Genomic DNA, 23139 nt, shown 5'->3' with positions numbered 1-23139 from the left:
CACCGTGGTCATCGACGGGCCCAACGACGCCTCCACCGTCTCCCTGGGCAACGCCACCTTCACGTACGGCGAGGACGCAGGTAGGTCCATTTATTAGTATTAGTATTATTATCATTATCATTATCGTCATCTTTGTTGTTGTTGTTGTTATTATCATTATTATGTTTTTGGTATATTGTTTTATTTAAAATCAATTTTGCGCCACATTTTCAAGATTTTTCAAAAATAGCAGATCTACAAGCTCGTAACGCGGCACCGACGCTAAGAGCTTGTATGCTTATTATGGTTATTATGCGTATTATTATATGTTTTTGGTATCATTTTTATATATATGATTTTCTAATTTTCAACCCATTTTGACCTGAGGACGATTCTATAAATGTCTTCTAAATCCTGACAGTTTTCTGAAAAACCCCATGTTTCTGTGTCAGTGGTTCTCAAACTATTTCATGTCAAGGACCCCCAGAATTATCTGTAATTGGCCATGGACCCCCATCTGACAATACATAGTTCCAGAAGCAAAGATTTGAGTTAAAAACGTTTGCTCTTAAAGAATATAATATAAATCAAGCACAAGCTTGTAGATCTGCTATTTTTCAATAGCTAAAGTATAACATAATGCTTTTAAAACACCAAAAGGGGTTCCCGTCCTGAATGGGGTTAAGTCAGTCAGATAGAAATGATTTGTGTGTGTTGTGTATACCTGACGGCTGCCCCCCCCCCCACCCTCCCACCAGGTACCATAGAGATCCCGGTACTGCGTCAGGGAACTGACCTGTCCTCGCTCACCTCCGTGTGGTGCGCCACGCGGCCGTCTGACCCGGCCTCCGCCACGCCCGGCCTAGACTACATCCCCAGCTCCAAGAAGGTGGAGTTCAAACCGGGCGAGACCCAAGAGGTATGAGGTCCGCTTGCTAGCAAACCTGGAACGGAGAGAGTGGGGAGGGTTTTAGAGAAGGGAGAAGAGTCTGGGACGCGTGGAGCGTTGTCCGGGGTGTTTTAGAGAAGGCAGAAGAGTCTGGGACGCGTGGAGCGTTGTCCAGGGTGTTTTAGAGAAGGCAGAAGAGTCTGGGACGTGTGGAGCGTTGTCCAGGGTGTTTTAGAGAAGGGAGAAGAGTCTGGGACGTGTGGAGCGTTGTCCGGGGTGTTTTAGAGAAGGGAGAAGAGTCTGGGACGCGTGGAGCGTTGTCCGGGGTGTTTTAGAGAAGGCAGAAGAGTCTGGGACGCGTGGAGCGTTGTCCAGGGTGTTTTAGAGAAGGCAGAAGAGTCTGGGACGCGTGGAGCGTTGTCCAGGGTGTTTTAGAGAAGGGAGAAGAGTCTGGGACGTGTGGAGCGTTGTCCGGGGTGTTTTAGAGAAGGGAGAAGAGTCTGGGACGCGTGGAGCGTTGTCCGGGGTGTTTTAGAGAAGGCAGAAGAGTCTGGGACGCGTGGAGCGTTGTCCAGGGTGTTTTAGAGAAGGCAGAAGAGTCTGGGACGTGTGGAGCGTTGTCCAGGGTGTTTTAGAGAAGGGAGAAGAGTCTGGGACGTGTGGAGCGTTGTCCGGGGTGTTTTAGAGAAGGGAGAAGAGTCTGGACGCGTGGAGCGTTGTCCGGGGTGTTTTAGAGAAGGGAGAAGAGTCTGGGACGCGTGGAGCGTTGTCCGGGGTGTTTTAGAGAAGGGAGAAGAGTCTGGGACGCGTGGAGCGTTGTCCGGGGTGTTTTAGAGAAGGCAGAATAGTCTGGGACGCGTGGAGCGTTGTCCGGGGTGTTTTAGAGAAGGGAGAAGAGTCTGGGACGTGTGGAGCGTTGTCCAGGGTGTTTTAGAGAAGGGAGAAGAGTCTGGGACGTGTGGAGCGTTGTCCTGGGTGTTTTAGAGAAGGGAGAAGAGTCTGGGACGTGTGGAGCGTTGTCCTGGGTGTTTTAGAGAAGGCAGAAGAGTCTGGGACGTGTGAAGCGTTGTCCAGGGTGTTTTAGAGAAGGGAGAAGAGTCTGGGACGCGTGGAGCGTTGTCCAGGGTGTTTTAGAGAAGGGAGAAGAGTCTGGGACGTGTGGAGCATTATCCAGGGTGTTTTAGAGAAGGGAGAAGAGTCTGTTACGCGTGGAGTGTTGTCCAGGGTGTTTTAGAGAAGGGAGAAGAGTCTGGGACGTGTGGAGCGTTGTCCAGGGTGTTTTAGAGAAGGGAGAAGAGTCTGGGACGTGTGGAGCGTTGTCCTGGGTGTTTTAGAGAAGGGAGAAGAGTCTGGGACATGTGGAGTGTTGTCCTGGGTGTTTTAGAGAAGGCAGAAGAGTCTGGGACGTGTGAAGCGTTGTCCAGGGTGTTTTAGAGAAGGGAGAAGAGTCTGGGACGCGTGGAGCGTTGTCCAGGGTGTTTTAGAGAAGGGAGAAGAGTGGGACGTGTGGAGCGTTGTCCAGGGTGTTTTAGAGAAGGGAGAAGAGTCTGGACGCGTGGAGTGTTGTCCAGGGTGTTTTAGAGAAGGGAGAAGAGTCTGGGACGTGTGGAGCGTTGTCCAGGTTGTTTTAGGGAAGGGAGAAGAGTCTGGGACGTGTGGAGCGTTGTCCGGGGTGTTTTAGAGGAGGGAGGAGAGTCCAGGGTGCTTTAGAGAAGGGAGAAGAGTCTGGGACGCGTGGAGCGTTGTCCAGGGTATTTTAGAGAAGGGAGAAGAGTCTGGGACGTGTAGAGCGTTGTCCAGGGTGTTTTAGAGAAGGGAGAAGAGTCTAGGATGTGTGGAGCGTTGTCCAGGGTGCTTTAGAGAAGGGAGAAGAGTCTGGGACGCGTGGAGCGTTGTCCAGGGTGCTTTAGAGAAGGGAGAAGAGTCTGGGACGCGTGGAGCGTTGTCCAGGGTGTTTTAAAGAGAGGGCAGAAGAGTCTGGGACGTGTGGAGGGATGGTTGGGACAGCCTTCCTGCATTAGTACATGCGGCGTTGTTCTCCTCTTGCAGACGTGCAGTCTCACCATCATGGACGACGCTCAGAACCCGGCCATCGAGGGGTCCGAGTCCTTCGTGGTTTTCCTCAGCTCGCCGCAGGGGGCGGTCCTTCTGGAGCCCTACGAGGCGAACGTGGTCATCAGCGACACCTTCCAGGACAGTATGTACACACCTGTGTTTTATTCACCTTCCAGGACAGTATGTACACACCTGTGTTTTATTCACCTTCCAGGACAGTATGTACACACTAGAGACTGACACGGGAGTGGATTTTCACTCCTGTCCTGTCCCACTCCCACAGAAAAAATCCTGTCCTGTCCCAATCCTGGGCCAGAGTTAAAAAAAATCCCATCCTGTCCCACTCCTGTAGAATGACTCCCGCTCCCACTCGAAATTACTCCCGCTCCTGTTTTTTTTCTTTTTTAGTCATTAGGCAATTGATCGATCGATCCATCTATCCATCTATCGGCCTATCTATCTATCACTTCTGGCTTCTCAAGACAGATAGCCTACCAATACAATTCAAATAAGTGTTGGATTTAACTTTGACTACCAAATACAGTTCTGACACTTAATTTAAGTCCTATGACACGTTTTTTCCCTGAACAGAACTTAAAGCTTAACAGTTAACAAGTGCTTTGTCAATTAACAACCTCAGTGTTAATTTAACTCTATATGAATAATTATTCAGTGTACAAGTCTATGTGTATGGCAGTGGTTCCCAGGGGTCCTTGAGAGTTCCAGGGGGTCCCCAGTTAAATAATAGTTTGGAACCAAATGGACCCTTATGGGTCTGTAACAAATTATGTTATGGGAGTGTACAAATGGAACCAAATGTTGTTCCATTTGTACACTCAGAGTTAAATTAACATAGATTCTACAATATAATGTGGGGGTCCCAGCGATAAAAATGCCATTAAATGGGGGTCCGTAGACTAATGCATGTCAAACTGGGGGTCCTTGAAATTAAAATGGTTGAGAATCACAGCTAGAACCGTAATAAAAAAATCTTCTCTTATGGGGGTCCCTGCCCCTGGCATCTTTTCAAATGGGGGTCCGCGGGCTAATAAATGTCGATTTAGGGGTCCTTGACATGAAAATGTTTGGGAACCACTGGTGTATGCGACTCGGTTGGGAGAAAGAAGGGAGACGATGTATTGTAGAACATTCGCTCAGACAGCTGTTCAGGGAGCTAGCTACAGTAACAGTGTTAGCATGTAGCTAACGTAGCATCACAATTGAAAGTTGCAACGTTGCCACTGCCAGGGGAAACAAATGCATCAGGATGATCTGGCTATAAATAATCGATTAAATCACGGCACCGGCGCGATGCAGAATCATACACGGCCGCATTGCGATGTCTTCATGTAAAACTGTATAAGACGTCCAGCCCGACTGGATTGCATGGAGGAGGGTTTTGTGTTGTGGAAGCACTAGCACTGCTGGAGTATGGGTAACTATGTATGTAGTTCTTTTGATTTGCGTCAGCAAGTCAAAAGAGTGTTGGCTCACAGAAAGATGACTACAACAAAAATGGGTGCTTCTGTTCTTTTGGTTGGAACTTGGCAGCGCGACCAACGTCATTCACGCTCCTGCACACTCCCGTTGACTTTCATTCCCGTCCCGTCCCGATCCCGGGACTAATACAAATATTAATCCCATCCCACGGGAATCCCGCGGGAATCCCGTGTCCCGCGGGAGTCCCGTGTCCCGCGGGAGTCCCGACAAAATGTCAGTCTCTAGTACTACACACCTGTGTTTTATTCACCTTCCAGGACAGTATGTACACACCTGTGTTTTATTCACCTTCCAGGACCATCATAATGGCTCCTCCTACGGTGTTGTTTTTGGCAGCAACATTTGATTTTAGTTTTAATCAAAGTCTCTTCAATAGTTTTCCTTTAGTTTTAGTCACATTTTAGTCACCTGGAATGTTTTAGTGTCTAGTTTTAGTCGACTAAATCTACTGTTGATTTATTCGACTAAAATGTATTTTGGCGGGCCTTGATGCCCTTGTAATGACTGATTTTACACTTGCTGAAAACACTTGCTGCGACGCGTTGTGAGCTTGTAGATCTGCTATTTTCAGCATGCAACCAAGTGTAAAATGACTTATACTGGATCTCTTGTCCACTAGTCCCTTCCTAACATTGTAGTCTAGTTTTTATTTGTTGTCGAAATTGTCAGTATATTTAGTCGTCGTAGCTTCATTTCATTTAGTTTCCATTTAGTTTTCGTCAGTGGAAAAAGGCTAGTCGACGATCATTTTTCGTCTTAGTTTTAGTCGATGAAAACAACACTGCTCCTACAACACTGACATTACGACCCCCTCCTCCCCCCTCCTACCCTCCCCCCGCCCCCCAGTTCCCAGCATGCAGTTTGAGAAGAGCACGTACACGGTGAAGGAGAGAGAGAGCGTGCTCCACATCGCCGTGCGGCGCAGCGGCGACCTCAGCCACCGCTCCTCCGTCCGCTGCTTCACCCGCACGATGTCGGCCGCCGTGGGGGACGACTTCGAGGAGAGGAGCAACCAGGACGAGTCCCGCGTCACCTTCCTCAAGGGGGAAAAGGTCCGGTTGGAGTCCCGCTGCTTACTGTATACTGTAGGGTTAGGCCTCACTCACACCTAAGACACGTGTGTCCTGTCTCTGTTCTGTGTGTCATGGCCGCCTCAATGCATTTCCAATGAGTCACATGGTTTCATGACACAACCTTGTTGCATGGCTGTCTTCTGCCCTCCCATTGGCCATGACATGTCTTCTGCCCTCCCATTGGCCATGACATGTCTTCTGCCCTCCCATTGGAAATGCATTGAGGCGGCCATGACATGTGACATGTCTTCTGCCCTCCCATTGGCCATGACATGTGTGAGTGAGGCCCTAGGGTTAACCCATTCAGGACTGACAACAGATTCTACTAAATGTCTTTAGTAGAATGTCAGTTTTCGGGGTCACGGTGGCGCCCCCTAGGGGGCACGGTGGCACAGTTGGTAGTGCTGTCGCCTCACAGCTAGAAGGTCCTGAGTTCGATTCCCGCTGGGGGCACTGTGGGCGCTGGCGGCGTGTTTCCTCCTCCACGTCATCAGTGCCCATACCCGAGGCGGGGTTGGCGAAAGGGCCTGTCTGTGTGGAGTTTGCATGTTCTCCCCATGTCCCCTTAGGGTAGGTACCCTCACATGTTCTCCCCGTGTCCCCTAGGGTAGGTACCCTCACATGTTCTCCCCGTGTCCCCTAGGGTAGGTACCCTCACATGTTCTCCCCGTGTCCCCTAGGGTAGGTACCCTCACATGTTATCCCCGTGTCCCCTAGGGTAGGTACCCTCACATGTTCTCCCCGTGTCCCCTAGGGTAGGTACCCTCACATGTTCTCCCCGTGTCCCCTAGGGTAGGTACCCTCACATGTTCTCCCCGTGTCCTCTAGGGTAGGTAGTGGTACCCTCACATGTTCTCCCCGTGTCCCCTAGGGTAGGTACCCTCACATGTTATCCCCGTGTCCCCTAGGGTAGGTACCCTCACATGTTCTCCCCGTGTCCCCTAGGGTAGGTACCCTCACATGTTCTCCCCGTGTCCCCTAGGGTAGGTACCCTCACATGTTCTCCCCGTGTCCCCTAGGGTAGGTAGTGGTACCCTCACATGTTCTCCCCGTGTCCCCTAGGGTAGGTACCCTCACATGTTATCCCCGTGTCCCCTAGGGTAGGTACCCTCACATGTTCTCCCCGTGTCCCCTAGGGTAGGTACCCTCACATGTTCTCCCCGTGTCCCCTAGGGTAGGTACCCTCACATGTTCTCCCCGTGTCCCCTAGGGTAGGTACCCTCACATGTTCTCCCCGTGTCCCCTAGGGTAGGTACCCTCACATGTTCTCCCCGTGTCCCCTAGAGTAGGTACACTCACATGTTCTCCCCGTGTCCCCTAGGGTAGCTACCCTCACATGTTCTCCCCGTGTCCCCTAGGGTAGGTACCCTCACAAAAAACATACAGTAATCCTGGTCTCTATACTGCCTCCCCCTGACCAGCCGGGGTGCCTGATGGAGGGGAAAGGAACTGGTTGGAATAACGTGTACCTTCCACGCGCTACATCGAACCAGGGAAACTCCCCCCCTGTCAGGTGTAAAGGAGCAACTTGGACACTCAGGCATGAAGGAAGCATGAGTTCAAGTCCGTTGCTCTCCCCAGGTTGGCGGAGGGTGTGTAGAGCCCAGGATCACATTAGATAATTGACACAGGGGTGAAAAATGGGTTACAAAATCGTGGGATAAAAGAAGAATGTCAGTTTTTTGAAAAACCTCATGTTTCTATAAAAGGTAAATATGGTCCATTTATATACAGTAGCGCCTTTATTACATTCACCCATTCACACACTGTGTGTGTGTGTGTGTGTGTGTGTGTGTGTGTGTGTGTGTGTGTGTGTGTGTGTGTGTGTGTGTGTGTGTGTGTGTGTGTGTGTGTGTGTGTGGCGCGTCCCGTGCAGGTGAAGAACTGCACCGTTCACGTCAACGACGACTCTGTGTTTGAGCCGGACGAGGAGTTCCAGGTGCATCTTGGGACGCCGCAGGGCGACCACTGGGGCGGCGCCATGGTGGGGGTGAACGACATCGTCACGGTTACCATCACCAACGAGGAAGACGGTACGATATACCATCACTCTGACGCACGCACGCACGCACGCACGCACGCACGCACGCACGCACGCACGCACGCACGCACGCACGCACGCACGCACGCACACACATGCATGCACCCACGCACGCACGCATGCACCCACGCACGCACGCAACCACCCACCCACACACCCACGCATGCATGCACCCACGCACCCACCCACCCACCCACGCACGCACGCACGTGCAAATCTATGGGTGATTTAGTCGACTAAAATGTATTTTGTCGGGCCTTGATGTCGTCGTAATTAATGATTTTACACTTGCTGAAAATAGCAGATCTAGAAGCACACAGCTTGTGGGCTTGTAGATCGGTTATTTTCAGCATGCAACTAATTGTAAAATGACTTATACTGGATCTCTAGTCCACTAGTCCCTTCCTGACATTTTAGTCTAGTTTTTATTTGTTGACGAAATTGTCAGTATATTTAGTTTTAGTTTTAGTCATCAGAGCTTAGTTTTCATCTAGTTTCCATTTAGTTTTCGTCAGTGTGTGTGTGTGTGTGTGTGTGTGTGTGTGTGTGTGTGTGTGTGTGTGTTTACCCCCCCCCCCCCCCCGACGGCATGTTAATGTGTGTGTGTGTGTGTGTGTGTGTGTGTGTTTACCCCCCCCGACGGCATGTTAATGTGTGTGTGTGTGTGTGTGTGTGTTTAACCCCCCCCCCCCCCCCGACGGCATGTTAATGTGTGTGTGTGTGTGTGTGTGTGTGTGTGTGTGTGTGTGTGTGTGTTTACCCCCCCCGACGGCATGTTAATGTGTGTGTGTGTGTGTGTGTTTACCCCCCCCCCCCCCCCCCCCCCCCTGACGGCATGTTAATGTGTGTGTGTGTGTTCCCCCCCCCCCCCGACGGCATGTTAATGTGTGTGTGTGTGTGTGTGTGTGTGTGTGTGTGTGTGTGTGTGTGTGTGTGTGTGTGTGTGTGTGTGTGTGTGTGTGTGTGTGTGTGTGTGTGTGTGTGTGTGTGTGTGTGTGTGTGTGTGGTGTGTGTGTGTGTGTGTGTGTGTGTCCCACAGCCCCCACCATAGAGTTCGAGCAGGCGTCCTATGCGGTGCGGGAGCCCCCCGGGGGGCCCGACGGGGTGGAGGTCCTCTCCGTCAAGGTGCTGCGCACAGGAGACCTGCAGCGCACCTCCAAGGTCCGCTGCAGCACCCGGGACGGATCGGCCCAGTCCGGAGTGGACTACAACCCCAAGAGCCGCGTGCTCAAGTTCCCACCCGGTGAGTGGGGGGGGGGGGGGGGAGGAGGGGGGAGGGGCAGGGGGGGGGGCCGCGAGATGGAGGCTGGAGCTCATAGTACACACACACCGTCTGGAGCTCATATACACACCGTCTGAAAGGAAGTAGTACAACACTCTATGGCCTCAACCAGGAAGTAGTACAACACTCTATGGCCTCAACCAGGAAGTAGTACAACACTCTATGGCCTCAACCAGGAAGTAGTACAACTATCTATGGCCTCAACCAGGAAGTAGTACAACTATCTATGGCCTCAACCAGGAAGTAGTACAACACTCTATGGCCTCAACCAGGAAGTAGTATAACTATCTATGGCCTCAACCAGGAAGTAGTACAACTATCTATGGCCTCAACCAGGAAGTAGTATAACTATCTATGGCCTCAACCAGGAAGTAGTATAACTATCTATGGCCTCAACCAGGAAGTAGTATAACACTCTATGGCCTCAACCAGGAAGTAGTACAACTATCTATGGCCTCAACCAGGAAGTAGTACAACTATCTATGGCCTCAACCAGGAAGTAGTACAACTATCTATGGCCTCAACCAGGAAGTAGTATAACTATCTATGGCCTCAACCAGGAAGTAGTATAACTATCTATGGCCTCAACCAGGAAGTAGTATAACACTCTATGGCCTCAACCAGGAAGTAGTACAACTATCTATGGCCTCAACCAGGAAGTAGTACAACTATCTATGGCCTCAACCAGGAAGTAGTACAACTATCTATGGCCTCAACCAGGAAGTGTTAACCTAAAAGCACGTCGGAATCGAACGCAAACAACGACTAAAGTCTCTGTAATGTTTATGTTGTACAAAACAATCTAAAATAAAGGGATTTAAGATAATTTTTTATGTTGTACAAAACAATCTAAAATAAAGGGATTTAAGATAATTTTTTAATTTAATACTTTCATTCATCTTTTTACCCACCCGGACAATAAAGAACCACCCCCCTATCATTGCTACTTAGTCCCGCTCACGTGATAAAAACAGGACACCCTCCTGAAAACAGGACGGCGGGCCGCTTTACGTGTAGAAGCCAGGATATCTAAAATGGACGCGCCCATGATCTAGTCAGTGTGTGAATAGAAGAATCACATTTCACCCAACACCACATAACACTCGATTCCCCCCTCCCCTCCTGTTTCTCCTGAGGAGAAACTGTCAACAGTTTAGGTGGCCATTTTGAATTTTGTCATTAACTCACTTCCTGTTTAAGATTTTTTTGGGCACCCCTTCTAGGATGTCTTAGGATGACCCAAGGGACATGTGTACCAAATATTATGGTTTTTGGAGATTCTCTTATTGTCTTTTGAGTCAACTGTCAACAGTTTAGGTGGCCATTTTGAATTTTGTCAAGAAGACGGTATTACCCACGACTATAATACATTCCAAGTGACTAAAATGTGACTCAAACTAAATTAAAACTATTCAAGAGACTAATGACTAAAACAACACTGGACCACATGGTGTTGAGTGTCTCTCTCTCTCTCTCTCTCTCCTCCAGGATTGGACCACATGCTGTTCAAGGTGGAGGTTCTGTCCAATGAGGAGAGAGAGTGGCACGAGTCCTTCACGGTGGTCCTGGGCCCCGACGACCCTGTGGAGGCCGTCCTGGGCCGCGTCACCACGGCAACCGTCACCATCCTGGACCAGGAGGCGGCGGGCAGCCTCATCCTGCCTGCACCCCCTCTGGTAAGACACACCCCCTCTGGTAAGACACACCCCCTCTGGTAAGACACACCCCCTCTGGTAAGACCTCACCCTGCCCCTCACCCCCTCTGGTAAGATACACCCTGTCTGGTAAGACCTCACCCTGCCCCTCACCCCCTCTGGTAAGACACACCCCCTCTGATAAGACACACCCCCTCTGGTAAGACACACCCCCTCTGGTAAGACCTCACCCTGCCCCTAACTCACCCCCTCTGGTAAGGCAGTCTCACCCTGCCCCTAACTCACCCCCTCTGGTAAGACCTCACCCTGCCCCTAACTCACCCCCTCTGGTAAGGCAGTCTCACCCTGCCCCTAACACACCCCCTCTGGTAAGGCAGTCTCACCCTGCCCCTAACTCACCCCCGCTGGTAAGACCTCACCCTGCCCCTAACTCACCCCCTCTGGTAAGACCTCACCCTGCCCCTAACTCACCCCCTCTGGTAAGACCTCACCCTGCCCCTAACTCACCCCCTCTGGTAAGGCAGTCTCACCCTGCCCCTAACACACCCCCTCTGGTAAGGCAGTCTCACCCTGCCCCTCACCCCCTCTGGTCGATCAGATCGGCGATGTTCGGAGGTCATTTCTGATTTTGCACTGATCGCGATTAGAATATTGTCCTCTTCCTCGAGCAAGGATGGACGTCGCCTTAGCTCGCTGGCATTAGCTGGCTTATTGCTATTAGCATTAGCTGGCTTATTGCTATTAGCATTAGCTGGCTTATTGCTATTAGCATTAGCTGGCTTATTGCTATTAGCATTAGCTGGCTTATTGCTATTAGCATTAGCTGGCTTATTGCTATTAGCATTAGCTGGCTTATTGTTATTAGCATTAGCTGGCTTATTGCTATTAGCATTAGCTGGCTTATTGCTATTAGCATTCAAGATGGCGACAAACCGCGTCATACCAAAACCGCTACTCATCACGTGGCACCCAAGCTGCCGCCACTGTTGTCCACCGGTTGGCGCTCAAAGTGTTAATGGGTTCACTCAGAGTGTGTTAACTGGTTCACGGAAATGGAACCGTGGGTCCCATTTCCTTGGCTGCACCTTTTCACCTCCTCCTCCTCCTCCCCCGTCATCCCTCCGCTCTCCACCAGGTGGTGTCACTCTCCGACTACGACAACGTGGCCGAGGTGACCAAGGAAGGCGTGAAGAAGAAGAGCCCGTCGCCCGGCTACCCGCTGGTCTGCGTCACGCCCTGCGACCCGCACTACCCCAAGTACCCCGTGATGCGCCAGCGCTGCCAGGAGGCGGGCATCAACCAGACCCAGGTGCAGTGGGCTGTAGTAATATACGTAGTAGTATACGAGTAGTACACTAGTAGTAATATACTAAGTACATTATACTTAACCCATTTAGACCTGAGATCAGATTCTAAAAATGTCTTCTACATCCTGACAGTTTCCTGAAAAGGCTATGTTTCTATGTCAGTCGTTCTTCAAAAATAGCAGACGGCGCGCTACGAGCTTGTCAAAGACCCCCAAAAATATATGTAATTGGCTGCCGACTCCCATCTGAAAATATGTTGTCGTCCCCCCCTCACCCCCCTCCCAGAAGCAAAGATATGAGTTAAAAACGTTCTCGCTGAAAGAATATATTCAATGATTTGGGCCACATTTTCACGATTTTTCAAAAAGAGCAGACCTACGAGCTTGTAGATCTGCTATTTTTCAATAGCTAAAGTACAACATAATGCTTAAAACACCAAAAGGGGTTCCCGCCAGTATTTTTATCTCAGATCCACTACAATTATGTGAAAACTTTAGTTACTAGTTACTTTTTATTAGATTTTGATTATTATTACAAAACATACACTAACCACTTCAGCCCTATATATATATATATATATATATATATATATATATATATATATATATATATTAGAGCTGGGACTCGATTAAAAAAATGTATCTAATTAATCAGAGCCTTTGTAGTTAATTCATCTCGATTAATCGCATTTTAATCGCATATCAATATTCAACCCGAGAACAGTGAGAAACCTTTTTTTTCAAAAAAAAATTGGTATCCCAGTGAATAGTGACTACGGGATTCCACTCATTTTCAACATTTTACTGTCATTAAAGGACCACTTCACCACTTTTCAACATCTCTTCATATAATTGGTCCTCACTAATGTTCATGATAAAACACCACCATTTTTTCCTACTCAGTCTGTGTCTCATAGGAGGGCTTTGGGCAGTTCGGACACCCGACATTTTTTTTAAAACAAGATTTGTTTTAACATATATTTAGATTTGTATTATCGTGAGAACGATGGCTTCAACTTTTGCATTCCAACTTTTCAGGGAAAAAAAGCCTGCCGTTTCTATTAGCTTGGATTCACCATCGATGATGTCACTGGTGGACGGGTTTCTGAACTGCCCACAGCCTTCCTATCAGACACAGACTGAGTAGAAAAAAATGGTGGTATTTTATCATGAACATTAGTTAGGACCAATTATAGGAAGAGAAGTTGAAAAGTGGTGAAGTGGTCCTTTAATATACCTTGGAGTTGTTGTGTGGATATAATAAGAAAGTCCCCCCATTCTGTGTTGCCTAGAACTGGAGGTCTGAAAATAAACAGTAACATTATGAAGTACATTTTTGTGATGTCACTGAGATGTACTTCATAATGTTACTGTTTTTTTCAGACCTCCAGTTCTATAGGCAACACATAATGGGGTGACTTTATTATTTCCAGTGCACACAACAACATAGAAAAATGTTGAAAATGAGTGGTATTCCCCTTTAAGCAATACAAGTTTTTTATCCCAACAGATAAACAAGAGCAGCAAGTGCCTATATAGTGTCTTCAGTGTGTATATGAATACTCAAATGTGCTTTACATGGCGGGGCATGAGAACAAATAAAAACAACTTTATTATGGGGGAAACATTTCACATGAGGTTGGGGCTGACCCACGCTTGCTACTTCAGTATGTTTCGCATCGAGGACAGCTTGACAGCTTCGTGCTGTGGTGAAATCACCGCACGTCTCCGGTGGTCTGTGAGACATGTTAAACTGAAGCAGCTAGCAAGCCTAGCATAGAAGCTAACGTTGGTCATAAATGGATCCTTTCCCTGACATTGCACACAGCCATGCCGCTATCCACGCGTCCATCCGATAGCTTTTACATCTAAATGTCCCATCCATGGAGCAAAAGCGATATAAGCGGCTTCTTCATTCGATTCATTTGGGTTTGGACTTTGGGCTTTCTGACGGAGCTGTAGCCTGTAGTGTAGAGTGAACAACTGCTGCTGCTGCTCGCGTGCCGCAGCCTATTCAGTACTACTAGAAACGCACCCAGTGAGAAACGTTCCACGGTGGAAAAAAAGGTGCGATTAAATGCGTTAATTTTTTTAACGCGTTAATTTTTCTGTAGTTAATTAATCTCAATTAACGCGTTAAAGTCCCGGCCCTAATATATATATATACATACATACATTTTGGCCATTTGAAAATTGCCAATGTGTCGCATCGTGACACACTGTGAGCTTGTAGATCGGCTATTTTAAAAATATTTTTGTACACTTGAAAACTTGATATGACTTTGGTACTTTAAGTACATGTTGATACCAACACTTCTACTTTTACTACAACTACATTTTACTACAACTACATTTTACTACAACTACATTTTAGAATCCTGGACGTTTTACTTGTGAGTATTTCTACATTTGCAGCATTGATACTTTTACTTCAGTCAAAATGTTTTGACCAGTGTTGTTTTCCTCGACTAAAACTAAGACGAAAAATGTTCGTCGACTACGTTTTTCCACTGACGAAAACTGAATGGAAACTAAATGAATTACTAAATGAATTACGACGGCATCGAGGCCCGACAAAAAAAACATTTTCGTCGACTAAATCAACTTTAGATTTAGTCGACTAAAATCTTATGATATTTAGCCGACTAAAACTAGACTAACACTAAAACTAGACCACTGCCCCCTACAGGTGGGTTTCAGTACTCTCTCCACCACTGCCCCCTACAGGTGGTTTTCAGTACTCTGTCCACCACTGCCCCCTACAGGTGGTTTTCAGTACTCTGTCCACCACTGCCCCCTACAGGTGGTTTTCAGTACTCTCTCCACCACTGCCCCCTACAGGTGGTTTTCAGTACTCTCTCCACCACTGCCCCCTACAGGTGCACTTCTCCTGGGAGGTGGCGGCGCCCACAGACACCAGCGGCGCCCGATCGCCCTTCGAGACGGTCACGGACAGCACGCCCTACACCGGCGTCAACCACCTGGTGAGTTAGACCCCTCCCCTTGCCCCTCCCCCTCCCCACCACACCCTAAACATTAGTGTCACATACCTGCCATCTGAATATACAACCTGTACTATAATATACTGTACTATAATATACTGTATCAGTGTTTGAATGTCACACACCTGTCATCTGAATATACAACCCTCCCTTCCTCCTCCTCCTCCTCCCCCTCCTCCCCCCAGGTCCTAGACAGCATCTACTTCAGCCGACGGTTCCACGTGCGCTGCGTGGCTCAGGCCCGCGACCCGTCGGGCCACCTGGGCACGCCGCTGCGCAGCAACGTGGTCACGGTGGGCACCGAGGGCGCCATCTGCCACACGCCCGTCACCACGGGCACGGCGCGCGGCTTCCAGGCGCAGTCCTTCATCGCCACGCTCAAGTACCTGGACGTCAAGCACAAGGAGCACCCCAACCGGTAGGATTTAGTCCCCTAAATCAGGGGTTCTCAACGTTTTTGGCCGGGGACCCCCGTAAATGCTTTGGCAGTGTCTCGGGACCCCCGCCCCGCCCCCTCCCGACCCCCAATATACAATAACTGCTACAATAACCTTAACCCATTTTGGGCGGGAACCCCTTTTGGTGTTTTAAGCATTATGTTATAATTTAGCTATTGAAAAATACCAGATCTATCTATCTGTAGGTCTGCTATTTTTGAAAACTTTTTTTTTTTTTAAATAATTTGGCGACCCCCCGAGAACCCCCCGAGAACCCCTTCCCTAAATGAGCAGTAGAACCTTAACCAACCAGTAGGACAGTCTCCTAAATGAGCAGTAGAACCTTAACCAACCAGTAGGACAGTCTCCTAAATGAGCAGTAGAACCTTAACCAACCAGTAGGACAGTCCCCTAAATGAGCAGTAGAACCTTAACCAACCAGTAGGACAGTCTCCTAAATGAGCAGTAGAACCTTAACCAACCAGTAGGACAGTCCCCTAAATGAGCAGTAGAAGCTTAACCAACCGGTAGGACAGTCTCCTAAATGAGCAGTAGAACCTTAACCAACCAGTAGGACAGTCCCCTAAATGAGCAGTACAACCTTAACCAACCAGTAGGACAGTCTCCTAAATGAGCAGTAGAACCTTAACCAACCAGTAGGACAGTCTCCTAAATGAGCAGTAGAACCTTAACCAACCAGTAGGACAGTCCCCTAAATGAGCAGTAGAACCTTAACCAACCGGTAGGACAGTCTCCTAAATGAGCAGTAGAACCTTAACCAACCAGTAGGACAGTCCCCTAAATGAGCAGTAGAACCTTAACCAACCAGTAGGACAGTCTCCTAAATGAGCAGTAGAACCTTAACCAACCAGTAGGACAGTCTCCTAAATGAGCAGTAGAACCTTAACCAACCAGTAGGACAGTCCCCTAAATGAGCAGTACAACCTTAACCAACCAGTAGGACAGTCTCCTAAATGAGCAGTAGAACCTTAACCAACCAGTAGGACAGTCTCCTAAATGAGCAGTAGAACCTTAACCAACCAGTAGGACAGTCCCCTAAATGAGCAGTAGAACCTTAACCAACCGGTAGGACAGTCTCCTAAATGAGCAGTAGAACCTTAACCAACCGGTAGGACAGTCCCCTAAATGAGCAGTAGAACCTTAACCAACCAGTAGGACAGTCTCCTAAATGAGCAGTAGAACCTTAACCAACCAGTAGGACAGTCTCCTAAATGAGCAGTAGAACCTTAACCAACCAGTAGGACAGTTCCCTAAATGAGCAGTAGAACCTTAACCAACCGGTAGGACAGTCCCCTAAATGAGCAGTAGAACCTTAACCAACCAGTAGGACAGTCCCCTAAATGAGCAGTAGAACCTTAACCAACCAGTAGGACAGTCCCCTAAATGAGCAGTACAACCTTAACCAACCAGTAGGACAGTCTCCTAAATGAGCAGTAGAACCTTAACCAACCAGTAGGACAGTCTCCTAAATGAGCAGTAGAACCTTAACCAACCGGTAGGACAGTCCCCTAAATGAGCAGTAGAACCTTAACCAACCGGTAGGACAGTCTCCTAAATGAGCAGTAGAACCTTAACCAACCGGTAGGACAGTCTCCTAAATGAGCAGTAGAACCTTAACCAACCGGTAGGACAGTCCCCTAAATGAGCAGTAGAACCTTAACCAACCAGTAGGACAGTCCCCTAAATGAGCAGTAGAACCTTAACCAACCAGTAGGACAGTCTCCTACATGAGCAGTAGAACCTTAACCAACCAGTAGGACAGTCCCCTAAATGAGCAGTAGAACCTTAACCAACCAGTAGGACAGTCCCCTAAATGAGCAGTAGAACCTTAACCAACCGGTAGGACAGTCTCCTAAATGAGCAGTAGAACCTTAACCAACCAGTAGGACAGTCTCCTAAATGAGCAGTAGAACCTTAACCAACCAGTAGGACAGTCCCCTAAATGAGCAGTACAACCTTAACCAACCAGTAGGACAGTCCCCTAAATGAGCAGTAGAACCTTAACCAACCAGTAGGACAGTCCCCTAAATGTGTACACACGTCATAGTCCTAGTATATAGGGCGTGTACACACGTCATAGTCGTAGTATATAGGATGTGTACACACGTCATAGTCCTAGTATATAGGATGTGTACACACGTCATAGTCCTAGTATATAGGATGTGTACACATGTCATAGTCCTAGTATATAGGATGTGTACACACGTCATAGTCCTAGTATATAGGATGTGTACACACGTCATAGTCCTAGTATATAGGATGTGTACACATGTCATAGTCCTAGTATATAGGATGTGTACACACGTCATAGTCCTAGTATATAGGATGTGTACACACCAAGCGCATCTTCATTGATATCAAACGAGAGAAAAATATTCTGTTTTTTTTTCTTTTTTGGGGAGTTGGCCTCTCCTTCTGCACCGTACTCCTTGCTCTTCGTGCATGCGCGTTGCCGTTCACTTCCCTGTTTACCGCTCAGAAAGAATGCCTCGTATCTCCTAATCTAGGAGCTCTCCGTAGTTTTGACCAGATGGATGTACTAAGCTCTTCATTTCTGACTTCAACATGCCTCTCGTTCAAAAAATATGAACGCGAGGGATTATTCAGCGACTTTATCGTAATCATAGCGAGGTAAGCAATAGAGTTCTCATCGGGCCTGAAAATTAAGGCCCGGCCCTACCCTACCCTAACTGGGTCGGCCCGAGGTCCGGCCCGACCCTAACAATTACCATAATATAAAGAGTGAAAAAAAAGAGAAAAAAAGGAAAAAGAAAAATGCCACTATATGGCCGCGACGCCGTGGATTATTGAGACGACCGTGTCAGAGAACGCACTAATAGTCTAGTCGCCGAAATAAAGGATTTATGTAACTCACGTTAATTGGCTGATAATGTTCCATTTTCAACATTCTAATGGTTTCCAGCAATTTCCAGGGGTGAGTAAACATCTTCTGAATCAAAGTAGCAGCGATCCTCTGAAGTGACGCAGTTAATTATGTCCAATAGGCTACTGGCAATATTATGACAATTGTCAACTTGGCTATAATCTACTAGGTTACTGTATAGTTTACATTAATCATTGCCTCTCAAACCCACATACCAGTAGACAGGTGCAATTATGGTTTGACCCTAAAAAAATTGCAACAGAAGGTTTCTCAACTGTTTTGTGTAGTATTAGGTGTCCTTAATAACATACTAAAAGTTTACCAAAGTTTGACCATGCGAAAGGTGTCATTTTCAAGATGGCCGCCGCCAGTTCTTAAAAGACCATTACTCATCCATTATTCATCCTAGACAAGTAATTTTGGTGTCTAACCCTATGTTTTAGTTATGTAGGAATCCAATTAGCTTATATAAATTAGAGTTATGATTATAATAACTAGTGTATTTGAAAAAGTGGTTATAAGGTGGTTATAAGTGGTTTTAAAGTTTCAAAATGAACGCTTTCCACTATTTCATGGTTTCTGACCATGAGAGACTCAATGGAATACCTATTTTTATTATCGGGTGTGTCTGGACCCTTATTGTGCATATTTACAAGATGGTGGCTACCCGAAATAGTGCTTTACCATGATTTCTACCATGATTGTTGACTGTTTTGGCAAACACAAGTAATATTAATCCATTGGCTAAGATTCATGGAACAGAAGGAACATATTTTCTTGAGCTTGCATATTGTCAAAATGGCTGCAAACATGAAAAAGAAAAGAGACATTACATTTCCTGTCAGATCCTATTACCCAGGGGGGCAAACCACCCCTTTTTGGATACCTGCATTTGCCATAACATCAAAGGTTGACCACCAGAAATATCTATGACCCAATAGAATCACAACCTATATGGACACACCGGTCAATTTCTTTGCTGGAAATGCAATATGGCCACCACAATATTAGCCCCCATTAGCCTATAATGCGGGTGAATAGGGCAACGTTTTTAACTGAGGGATATTTCCACGAAACTTCACAGGTTGATCAATGATATGAATACCATAATGGTTTGTATTGGAAGTTTCCATGATATCCAATATGGCCACCACAATACTAGCACCCAGAAAATAGGTTTGGCTTCTGAACCAGATGAGCTATAAATACAAACTCATGGTTTCTAACCACGAAAGATATTATTGTTCTGGGGTGTTTCTTTGCAGAAAGACATCCCTCTGGCTGTATTTTGGTTTTGTTCTACTGTTTGTTGGAATTTCCTCTGTTTATGTTGACAATCATCCCTGGCAGGGACGTGCATCGCTGAGTATGGATGGTCTCTCAGTGACGGGAATGCAGTCCCCTGTCCATCTACAGAGCCAGCCTGGCCTATGTCAATGAACAAGACAATATCATGTAGCTGTATCAAAGGCTGCCAGAAAATCTGTTCATGTGCCAGGGACTGGAGACAAGATGCAGCAGGAGCTTCACTCCATTCCTGACTGGGAATGTCTCAGATGCATGCATCATTCTGTGTGCTCTTTATGGGCCCAAAACCACTGGCTCAACTCCAGTCCGCTCCTCTGACAAGTGTCCTGCTCACTGACAAGAGTGACATCCTAGCACACTGGGAAGAGCACTTCAGTGAGGTCTTAAACAGAGAGTCCTCAATTTCCGAAGAGGATATTGCCACGATACCCCAGCTGCCAATCAAAGCTGATCTGGCTGACCTCCCCACCAGTGCAGAGACAGTGAAAGCACTCCAACAACCCACTTCTGGAAAGGCACCAGGAGGTGATGGGTTGCCTGCAGACATCTACAAGAATGGAGGCATGGCACCTGTACCAGGTAATCTGGATAAGGGGAAGTCCCTCCAGACTTCAAGGACGCATCCATAGTGCATGTTTACAAGAGGAAAGGGGACAGGGCATACTGCGATAACCATCATGGTATAGCCCTCCTGAGTCCTGAACATCACAGTAAAGATCTTAGCAAGAATCATCCTCAACCGGCTAATCAGCCATGCTGAGAATGTTGTCCCTGGATCCCAATGTGGTTTCCACGGAGGCAGAGGTACCTGTAACATGATCTTTTCCATTTGCCAGCTGCAAGAAAAGTGCAGAGAGCAGAAGGGTCTCTATATGGTGTTTGTCGACCTCACCAAGGCCTTTCACACAGTCAATCGTGAGGGCCTGTGGCAGATCCCTGGCAAGTTTGGCTGTCCAGGGACATTGATCTCTCTCATCGCGTCCTTTCATGACAGGATGCCAGCCAGAGTCCAAGATAATGGTGATGCATCCCCAGTCAGGAATGGAGTGAAGCTCCTGCTGCATCTTGTCTCCAGTCCCTGGCACATGAACAGATTTTCTGGCATAGGCCAGGCTGGCTCTAGATGGACAGGGGACCATCACTGAGAGACCATCCATACTCAGTGAAGGGATGTCCGGCTTGGCGATGCACGTCCCTGCCAGGGATGATTGTCAACATAAACAGAGGAAATGCCAACAGAAACAGTAGAACAAAACCAAAATACAGCCAGAGGGATGTCTTTCTGCAAAGAAACACCCCAGAACAATAATACTTAATAGAGGGAAATTATGGCTAAAATATTTACAGTATATATCTCTCGTGGTTAGAAACCATGAGTTTGTATTTATAGCTCATCTGGTTCAGAATTTAGAGCCAAACCTATTTTCTGGGTGCTAGTATTGTGGTGGCCATATTGGATATCATGGAAACTTCCAATACAAACCATTATGGTATTCATATCATTGATCAACCTGTGAAGTTTCGTGGAAATATCCCTCAGTTAAAAATGTTGCCCTATTCACCCGCATTATAGGCTAAAGGGGGTTAATATTGTGGTGGCCATATTGGATTTCCAGCAAAGAAATTGACCGGTGTGTCCATATAGGTTGTGATTCTATTGGGTCATAGATATTTCTGGTGGACAACCTTTGATGTTATGGCAAAAAAGGGGTAGGTAGGTATCCAAAAAGGGGTGGTTTGCCCCCCTGGGTAATAGGATCTGACAGGAAATGTAATGTCTCTTTTCTTTTTCACGTTTGCAGCCATTTTGACAATATGCAAGCTCAAGAAAATATGTTCCTTCTGTGCCATGAATCTTAGCCAATGGATTAATATTGCTTGTGTTTGCCAAAACAGTCAACAATCATGGTAGAAATCATGGTAAAGCACTATTTCGGGTAGCCACCATCTTGTAAATATGCACAATAAGGGTCCAGACACACCCAATAATAAAAATAGGTTTTCCATTGAGTCTCTCATGGTCAGAAACCATGAAATAGACACCGAGTTTGCATTTCTAGCTCATCTGGTTCAGAAGTTTGAGCCAAAACCTATTTTCTTGGTGCTAATATTGTGGCGGCCATATTGTGGCGGCCATATTGGATTTCATGGAAACTTGCAATACAAAACATGTTCGTATTCATATCATTGATCAACCTGAGAAGTTTCGTGGAAATATCTCTCAGTTTAGAATTTTGCCCCCTGGGTATATCCTTTTAACTTGAAATGGGTGTCCATTTCAGAGAGTTTTAATAGAGTCAAATATAAAATATTGGATTTCACAATGATCTGATTCTATCTCTGCCATTTTGACAAGTCCAATGGATTCACAGGCCTCAAAAACATAGGGTTAGACACAAAAAATACTTGTCTACGATAAATAATGAAGGAGTTAGGCTATTTTAATGATTTTTTGGCCATCTTGGACGCCATCTTGAAAATAACACCTTTCGCATGGTCAAACTTTGGTAAACTTTTAGTATGTTATTAAGGACACCTAATACTACACAAAACAGTTGAGAAACCTTCTGTTGCAATTTTTTTAGGGTAAGGTGCCTTTTTTTCATATATGCCCTCACCTACAGCGTAATGTGCGTTGCCTAACCAAAAGAACAGACATACAAACCATCAACATGCCGCTCGATGGCGTGTCGAGTCTGTCGACAGCTTGCAGATCTTTTATTTTGGGCAGTGGGCACACAACGAGGCGCGCTGCGCTACGATGGGGAAATTAAATAGCTCAGCTGTACAGCGCGCTGCGATACGATTTGTAAAGCAAATAGCTGTAGCCTACAGTGTGACTGTAACATTGCTTGGTCATCATGTAACTATATTACGTGCAGGCGCTTTCATAGTTATATGGAGCATTTACCGTTGATTAGGTAGCCTAATTTAGCTTATTCACCCAGCTGGGTTCAACGAGACAGCAGTGTCTCGTTAAGCCCCGACGTTTCCAAAACGAGCTATTGCGGATAAATCGATGGTCTTATAAAACATTTAAGCATATGGCAAGTTGACTTAAGTTATATAGTTGATGCTGAGCAGTAAGCAGCTCATTTGGTTGGCAAACCAGAGGCCAGCCAGCGGTAGCAAGTTCAACAACCACCGTTCTATTCTGTCACTTTGGTGCGCTGCTGCTGATCATCGCCTCCTCCTCCTTCAGTCACATATAGTATAATAGCCTAAACTGTAAAAGTTAATCGCCAACATTCACCAGCTCAGCCCTCTTCATATTAAATAAATAAATTACACAAACAACATAATTGTTATTTTTGTTATAATAAAATTATATAAAAAAAATTAAAAAAATCACGGAAAATCACAGAGCCCGAGGCTCGGCCCGGCCCGACTAGTTATCGTGCATTTTGGGCCCGGCCCTACCCGAAAATGTCGGGCCGGGTCGGGCCGGGCCAGGTTCGGGCAGAGATTGAGAACTCTAGTAAGCAAGCAACATTATGACAAACTCTTCTCCCTTCTGGCCCCAAAACTGTAGAATGCACTCCCCGTTGCAATCAGAACTGCAGCATCACTCACAATCTTCCGTCGTAGTCTGAAAACCCACCTTTTCAGACTCCATCATGGCCCAGCACTTACCCTACCCCCTTGATAGCACTTTTTAGACTTAGATAGCATTTGAAACAGACTTATAGCATGTCATGTAGACAGCA

At 47.0% G+C, this 23139-nt stretch overlaps 1 protein-coding gene across 1 annotated transcript in view; it reads left to right on the top strand.

Moving 5' to 3' along the window:
* Nucleotide 1: 1 nt before the first annotated feature.
* The window catches only part of LOC306933685 (extracellular matrix organizing protein FRAS1-like), a gene marked incomplete at its 5' end in the record, with an annotated part of 57454 nt that continues 34316 nt past the window's right edge, over nt 2–23139 (top strand). The window contains 10 exons of the mRNA XM_079515995.1: nt 2–80; nt 738–898; nt 2918–3065; nt 5270–5475; nt 7373–7529; nt 8577–8780; nt 10308–10495; nt 11610–11783; nt 14660–14764; nt 14968–15200. Coding sequence (XP_079372121.1) covers nt 2–80; nt 738–898; nt 2918–3065; nt 5270–5475; nt 7373–7529; nt 8577–8780; nt 10308–10495; nt 11610–11783; nt 14660–14764; nt 14968–15200 — 1655 coding nt within the window. The remainder of the gene's footprint in view (nt 81–737; nt 899–2917; nt 3066–5269; nt 5476–7372; nt 7530–8576; nt 8781–10307; nt 10496–11609; nt 11784–14659; nt 14765–14967; nt 15201–23139) is intronic.

Source organism: Electrona antarctica (assembly GCF_951216825.1).
Source record: "Electrona antarctica genome assembly, chromosome: 12".
NCBI lineage: Eukaryota > Metazoa > Chordata > Actinopteri > Myctophiformes > Myctophidae > Electrona > Electrona antarctica.
Note: the sequence above shows the minus strand (reverse complement) of the source record. Positions and strands in the feature narration are given on the sequence as shown.